This window comes from Camellia sinensis, chromosome 7 (assembly GCF_055761805.1).
Source record: "Camellia sinensis isolate YWXY chromosome 7, ASM5576180v1, whole genome shotgun sequence".
Taxonomy (NCBI): domain Eukaryota; kingdom Viridiplantae; phylum Streptophyta; class Magnoliopsida; order Ericales; family Theaceae; genus Camellia; species Camellia sinensis.
In genome coordinates, this window is record NC_138967.1 from 40150618 (window position 1) to 40158952 (window position 8335).

Consider the following 8335-nt stretch of genomic DNA (forward strand, 5'->3'; position numbering starts at 1 on the left):
GTATTTGTTATTGCAATAATATTTTGGAGACCTTTATGTTGCAAATGTGAAGGAGTTCGAATTAGAGAGGTTGAAAGACGCTTGTCTCCAACATAAAACCGATAGGTATTCTAAAATTTTTTCATTCGCTATTCATTTTTGGCTTTCTTATTAACATTACACACAAGTTTGACATTCATATGTATGTTGTCATGAAGCAATAACTGTGGTATGTTTGTCATGAAGTATATGCAAGGTGTTGTTATGCCGACCGGCGTACACAAGGTGACTGTTCAATGTTAACCACATAATTACACTATTGCAATTACAATGTCATATGATGGTATTGTTGATGGAAAATTTTTTGTTTTGTTTCCTTAGTTTGATAAACTGGAAAGGTTTAGGCTACTAGTTGACCTAGTGAACGATTCGTCCAACCGTATTTACATTGAGGTTATGAATAGGCTTGAACAATACAAAGAGAGGTGCGTCCCCAAACCATGAACAACTTATGCCCTTCATAAACTCAGCTGATTACTTACTGAATGCAATTTCTTTTGTAACAGGTACTCTAGGCTCCGGAAGGCTACAAGGAAAAAAAAAGTTTGATCGTAAACATGGCTGTTTGAAAAAGATTGATTCGCCTTACCGTACTTTTGCCACTATGCTTATTCACAATTATGAACATATTAGATGGTTGAAGAAACATGGATGACTAAAGTAACCCAGTTTGGTAGTATTTTGTGGACGATTGAAAAAGCATATTATTTTTTGGGTTTCAATTTGTATGGAATTTATATTGTTGCTCAAGATTGGGGTGATGAAACTATTTATGATATTTAACTGTACCACATTAATCTTGGTTGTTACATTTACAATCCATCAAAAATTACACACATGTACCAAATGTTAGTGGGGAAACTGTTTTAAAAACTGGAGTACGAGTCCATGCATTGCTACATATATAGTACAAACTAATTTTTGTTGCATAATCAGTTCATGTCCAACTAAAATTGTGCCATTAGTGTATACTATCATGTACACATTTCAAATGACAAGAGTGCAACAGGACTAGTCCTTGGCAGAGTAACAAAATAACTAATAAATTTTCTAAATTTTACATTTAAGAAAACACATAAAATGAACAATACAAAAAAAAATTAAATAAAAAATATATTGTTAATACAGAGAAAGTGATAATTCATTTCATCTCCCCACTTAGAAGGCGCGCAAAGGTAGTTCTTTGCAAATTTTAAAAATACCAAGAACAATGACAGTATTTGCTACAAAAAAGCAACAGAGGACCTGCATTTCCTTGCTAGTAAGCAACACCTAATGTATCCTTCAACGACTTAGAAAGAAAGAACGTCTAAGAAATCTAAGGAATTATAGTTGTTAATCACATTCCGTGCATAAATATCATACTAAGTTTTGGAATGGATGTATCAACTGTGTAGTCAATTGGTATCCATAAATTTCAGCAAGCTATACATACATCGTTGGATTTGAACAAAAAAAAAAAAATTTAATTGGACATGTCTATCAAAAATGTCGAAGCATCATACTAAATAATATTGTTGACATAAACCATCCAAATGTTGTCCATCACATAAGCCATCCATGAATCCTAACATTGTTTCAATTTTCTTTTCATAATACATGGGACAAAAAGTAACACTGTTCGCAAAAGTATGGGATGATCAAAGTACCACCACTGGTTGCACAAAAAGTAACATTGTTTGTGAAAAAAAGTTGACACTTTCTGCACAAAAAAGTAACAGTGTCAGCTAAATCATTGGCCTTGCAAACTTTGTTCAACCATCATTGTCTGTGTCCATTTGTTGGCTGTCATCATGGTTGGACCCATTAGATTCCTGCTCACTATCGTTAGAACTAGTTGAATTCTCAAAATCTTCACCACAAAAGGCTTTCCGCATTTTTTTTAGCTCTAACTTGACCTTCTTCATGTCTTTCTTGTGCTGCAACTCCATCCGGTTCAATATGGACACAGCCTCGTACAAACGAGTTGATATGCTCTCCAATGAAGTAGGATCTTGTCTTTCACGGTGCTTTCGACTTTGCCCTTGTGTTTTCCCATACGTTCCACGACCTATGTGGCTCATCTGCCCCTTCCATTCATCATCTGGTCGAGTCAGTACACAAAGCTCAAGTAGCATATCAGTCACGAGGAGGCCGAATGGTAATGCTGCATGTGGATTGTTAGCTTTTGCGACAGAATCCACAACTTGCCAAATTATCTTCGGAACATCTAGAGGGCTGAAATTATGGACAGCATATAACATGAGTGCTCGTTCATGGTCAAAAGTGGATTTCACCCCCCTTAGGTCAAGATTGTACCACAAGATAAGATGAAGAACGGCAAGGTCAGGCTTCAGGAACTTTACATGATACTTGTCTTGTGGTATGACTCCTTCAATGTACAAATCATCAACAATTTGGGCTTCATTATGGATATTGTGTTTTGTCATCATGTGTTGGTCGCTGAATGTCTAAGAATTTTGATATGCAATCCGCAGAAAACACCACATCTTTCCCCCTCAGTTTTGTTTTCAGAATCAAGTTCTCTGTATCAGTTGGCTTTTGTATGCTACCAAAGAATTCCCGTACCAGGTTGACATTAGCCTTCCCTTCCCGTTCGATTAGGTTTTGGATATGCAGGTGGCCCACAATTGCTGGAATATCAGTATGAGTTAACTCCTTCAACTTGACAGCCCGCTCTACCGTAATAGCCCGTTTAGTAAAAATACCAAGGTCAACATGAGGAGCTTCCGCTTTTCCTTTACTTGGTTTTTTTGTTGTCTTTTTCCGTGGCATCTTCAATTACCTACGTAATATCCAAACATATTAAAACATATGTACGTCATTGGAGAGATTCAAATTTTAATCATACAATGACAAATGCAAATATATTAAAACCTTATTGATTTCAGTCATCAATGTCCACCATTTCTTACCAAGCAAACAGACAATTAAAAAAATCTACAAAAGAAAAATAGAGATAGTTCGGTATTATTAACAGTGATTGTTTGTAAAGTAATGGCATGAGCAAGTCTTTATTTTATCAACAATCAAACAAATTTAGAGTTTATTCACCTTTATTTTTCAAATTAATCTCCAAACTACGAAATTTATTAAGTCAAAAATATTAAAAAAATATTAAGTCAAATATTTCAATGGAAGAAACACTCAAGTCAAAATATTAAAACATAGGCAATTTTTGAATTTATAATTAAATTGGAAAAATGTTTTAGGGAAATTCTTCCAAACACAATTCACTTTTTAAGAAACACCTAAAAGTTAATTGTGTTAGTTTCAAATGTGTCTAACACATGTGTAGACATGAGAATATCCAACATTTGTCATGATTCATTAGTCCGCTCAACACCTTTGATTTTTACCCATAATGAGGATTCTGCATCTTCTATGACCTGGGTGAAGGAAAGTAGCCTTGCATATGGATTTGGATCATTACAGTCAAGTTACTGTACTCTCACTTGTTATAAGCAGTTGTAATTTTTACTCTCGACTGCTTCAAAATGAAGATTATTCCATGATTCGGATCTCTTGTGTGAGCAAATAGCCAAATAAGCTCAAGTCCTAATTTGACTGCATCAACAGCCTCAAGTCCAAAAATTTCTTAGATGCTTTTAGTTTTAAGGAAGTACATTTGCAAAGTTGGTTTAATGCTACGCTATTGTTTGAATGACAACTTGGGTTCATGTTACTAAATTTTTTGTTGGGTGATGAAGTTGTTTATATTTTGACAATGCACATCTCCATCATCTCTTATTATACCTATACATCGATACCATACCATTCCACTATAAGCATAGTTATGTGTCACCTAACAGCAATGTCCACCATTTCTTACCAAGCAAACAGACAATTAAAAAAATCTACAAAAGAGAAATAGAGACAGTTCGGTATTATTAACAGTGATTGTTTGTAAAGTAATGGCATGAGCAAGTCCCTATTTTATCAGCAATCAAACAAATTTTGAATGTTTTCACCTTTATTTTCAAAATTATTCTCCAAACTACGAAATTTATTAAGAATGCCTAAGATTAAAACAACTAAGACATTAACAAAACATAACTACTAGCCACTAATGTCTCCTTGTAAAAACAATGTTTTGATTACTGTAAGCCTCATCATGAAAGTCAACTACACTGGATCATTTGGATAAATTGGCAATTCATCGACATCATCTGTGTGGGGATCCAACTCTGTGTTCATGAATAGTTCAATGTCTGAGTTGCTACCCTCTCTGTGGCTGCTTGAAGCCAATTTTTTACACGTCCGCTTCGTGTGTCCGATGCTCCTACAGTAGCAAATAATGCATAAACGATTTTAATAATCATATGCATGTAACAGGATATTAAAAGGTCATACAATGAAAGTACCATACCTACAATACCCACACCGCCTTGGTTTTGGAGGTTTACCCATAGAAGATGTCCCTCCGGGGTTCCCTTTGGTCTTCACTACATTCGGATCACCAACGCCATATAGTTTGGGTGTAATATTTTTGTCCCCAGCCTCGGCGTTACCTTCTTTTCTCATTGCCCAACGTTTTTTCATCTGCGATGTCAACTGGAAAGCTATTTCCCTTGCCTCTTCAAAATCTTTGTCCGCGTGTGAGGCATAATATGACATTTCACTAAAACAGGAGCTGAGTATACCAAACCGAGCTGCATGTGTTAGGGTGCTACAAATTTGGGTAAGACTTGGTTGTTGACACTTTGACCTACCATGTCTTGTCCATCTCTGCAAGACACAACTCGGTGGAATACACATTAATTGTTCAGATTTCATAACAGCAATCATGTGGCAGCAAGGGATGCCAAACGACTCAAACTTCAAGCAACAACATTTCATTGTGATATTAGCTGGAAAATACTCAACCGTCCACGTGCATGTTGGTGCCTTGTACTCACCAAAACGGTAGGTGCGATGATCCTCAAGCTGAACTCTTTCCATCACAAACAATTTACCCTCTTTCCTGATTTCATGTTGAAACAATGAGAAAATCTTCCGAGTAAAGAGTTCAGCTGCATGTTTCTCCAAACTCCTCAATGGCGTAGTCAAAACCGAGAAACTATTCTCTGTTTTAGATTCTGTTTCTGCCTCATTAACACGCATTCTAGCAAGAGCCCTATCATACTGCGCTACAAATTCATACAGCCTAACCTTTTGGTTTAGGAATATATTGAAATATGCATTTATACCCTCGACACGTTGAGTGCTCCTCATTCCAGCAAACATGTGACCACGGAGATATGCCTCAGCCCAATTATCACGCTTCAGATGAATATCCGACACCCAGTTATTGTTCTCCAACTTGTACTGTTTCACCATAGCAGCCCAGGCATTGTCAAACTCATCAATTTTACATTTCTTTAACATCAACTGTGCAAAATCAGTTGTAAATTCTGGTATGTGGACATTTGTTGAGGCATTTTTCTCCAGATGCCAAGAACATAAACGATGTCTGCAGTTTGGAATAACTCTTTTGATTGCCTGACGCATTGCCCTATCACCATCTGTTACAACGGAGATGGGTCTTTTACCATCCATAGCCTCCATTAACATTTCCAGCACCCACGTGTATGTCTCCATTGTCTCATCAGGCAACAACGCACATCCGAATATAGTTGTCATGAAATGGTTACTCACGCCAGCTAGAATTACAAATGGCTTCTTATATGCATTTATACGATAAGTTGTATCAAATACCAATACATCACCAAATGCAGCATAATCCATTCGAGACCTACAATCTGCCCCGAAAATCTTGTCCAACCGGTTGTCCTTATCGACGTTGTATTTGAAAAAAAATAATGGATCTGCATCTAATTTAGCTGACAAGTATCCTAACGCACCCTCTGCATCCCCTTCTGCGAGTTGTACTTTGCGCTCAGCTTGGAATTGATTGTGCAAATCTCTGTGAATGAAGCCCACCTTTTCATAACCCCCTGACTGATGGACCATAAAATCCATGATCTGACTCGTTTTCATACCCACATTGCGCATGGCCTTTGCTTGAGCTTGGTCTGCACTTGTTACAAACCTATGCGACCAAAGAAAAGGGACGCAGTGTGGTGCTGCCAACGGATGGTTGTGTTCCCCTACAAAGTGGGTCACAACATATTTCCTAGCTGTCTTGTCATAACGCACACGAAATGTGGCATTACAAAAAAGTCTAGTTTCTGCCCTAGGAGTTCTTACCCGTTCCACACGTTGCAAGTATTTCTTTTCTCTTACACCTTCCCTTGAACAAACCCATTTCCTACTCTCTACAAATTTGTTGTCTCCAGTAATTCTTTTTCTACTTCTTCGTATGCTAAAACCGATGACCTTAGCGTATGCATTGTAGAAAGTATAAGCATCATCCTCTGAATTGAATTTCATTTGCAACACATCTTCCTTAGTAAGCATTCGTAAACTATCATAGGTTTAGGAAGCTAACCCTTTTTTCACATCAACAACATCATCCTTGCCATCTGGAGCAAATTGATCATCAATTTCAGTATTGACCTCTTCAGGCCTACTACTTTCAGGTTCATCCATCGTATATACACTTGTAAGTACCATATTAGCAATTAAAACGAAACAAATCAACTAAAAAACACACATGCCATTGCGCTGCTATAATTTACATCTTCAGAACAAATAAATATAATAGCACACCCGCCAGTGCCTTGCAATCAATTAAAAAAAAAATTCAAACATGTCTGCAAGCACCCTACTATCAACTAAAACCAAACAAAAAACCAAAAAAACCACACCCCCCCAATATTGTGCTATCAATTATTACTTCTTTATAGAAAATGAACAAATAAGCACACCAGTCCGTGCTATGCTATCAATTATATGCCAATAATAAAAAAGCACCTGTAAGTACCCTACTATTAATTAAAATAAAATTAATTAATTAAAAACACACCTGCCAGTGTTCTGTTATAAATTAAAATCAAACAAATAAATAAAATAGCACACCCGCCAGTGCCCTGCTATTCGTTAAAATCAAATAAATAAATAAGCACACCAGCCAGTGCACTGCTATCAATTCAAAACAAATAAATTAAAAAACACAAAAGCAATTACCCTACTATTAATTAAAATGAAACAAATAAATAAAATAGCACACCCGCCAGTGCCCTGCTATTCATTAAAATCAAAGAAGTAAATAAGCACACCAGCCAGTGCCCTGCTATAAATTCAAAAACACAGAAGCAAGTACCCTACAATCAATTAAAATGAAACAAATAAATATAATAGCACACCTGCCAGTGCCCTGCTATTCATTAAAACAAACAAATAAATAAGCACACCAGCCAGTGCCCTGCTACCAATTCAAAGCAAAAAATTTCAAAAACACAGAAGCAAGTACCCTAATATCAATTAAAATGAAACAAATAAATAAAATAGCACACCCGCCAGTGCCCTGCTATTCATTAAAAGCAAATAAATTAAAAAGCAGACCTGCTAATGCAACCGCTACGGAGGAAGGGATGGAGGAGGTATAGGTTTACTTCTACGTTAAGATGGAGAAATTGAGGACCTATGACAAACAAAAACAGAACATCGAAATAGAGTTAGTAAAGAAGACAATACTTAAGGAAAGTAATGATTATGGCGAGAAAAGAAAGAATCTATCTACGAAAAATATTATTTTGCATATCTTTTCACCTTAACAAACTGCATAAGCAATAACAGAGATAAAAGTCTACGACTCAATTAAAAGTCTAATTGTAGGTTATTTTATCCAATTTGTGCTTATGACCTATTGGCGATGCTTACGACTCAATTAATGGGCTTACTAGTTCTGACCTGATTCTTGTTTCATTCAATCATAATATATATTATGAGTTATTTTGAGGATTAGGGTTATGAGATTAAACAGAAGTTTTGCTACAAAAATGACTTTTGATAGAAACAGTCGGTCATTATAATTTCTCTTCTTTTGATAGTTAAACCCTTTGTCGTTTTTTGCTCGTGGATGTAGGCTTTTAGACAAACCACTCGTATGTTTGTATTCTTGTGTGATTCCGCTGTTTTACTTTGTTTTCGTTTGTTCCGCCATGACAAAGTTCAAAAACTTGTGATAGCGGTTTTCAAAAATGAATATATGATATTTCTAAACATTTTGTTTTCAGAAAAAGTTTGCCAAACTAGTTTTCAACTTTTTCTTTCCCCAAAAAATTTGAAAACAAACCAAACATATCCATGAGCAGTGACTGAGCATGGTATTGTTGTCACAACAAAAAGCACAAACCTACCCTTCTGGTAGCTTTATCAACTAACATGTTAATGTTAATCAAATGACCTCAAA

The 8335-nt window shown here is 36.1% G+C and overlaps 1 protein-coding gene across 1 annotated transcript; it reads right to left on the reverse strand.

Moving 5' to 3' along the window:
- Nucleotides 1–4164: 4164 nt before the first annotated feature.
- Nucleotides 4165–6438, reverse strand: LOC145795748 (protein FAR1-RELATED SEQUENCE 5-like). Its single transcript, XM_082880630.1, has 2 exons — nucleotides 4409–6438; nucleotides 4165–4321 (listed from the first exon to the last, which is right to left on the reverse strand). The coding sequence occupies exons 1-2, from the start codon at nucleotides 6436–6438 to the stop codon at nucleotides 4165–4167; spliced, it is 2187 nt and encodes a 728-aa protein (XP_082736756.1).
- Between the last annotated feature and the right edge of the window lie 1897 nt (nucleotides 6439–8335).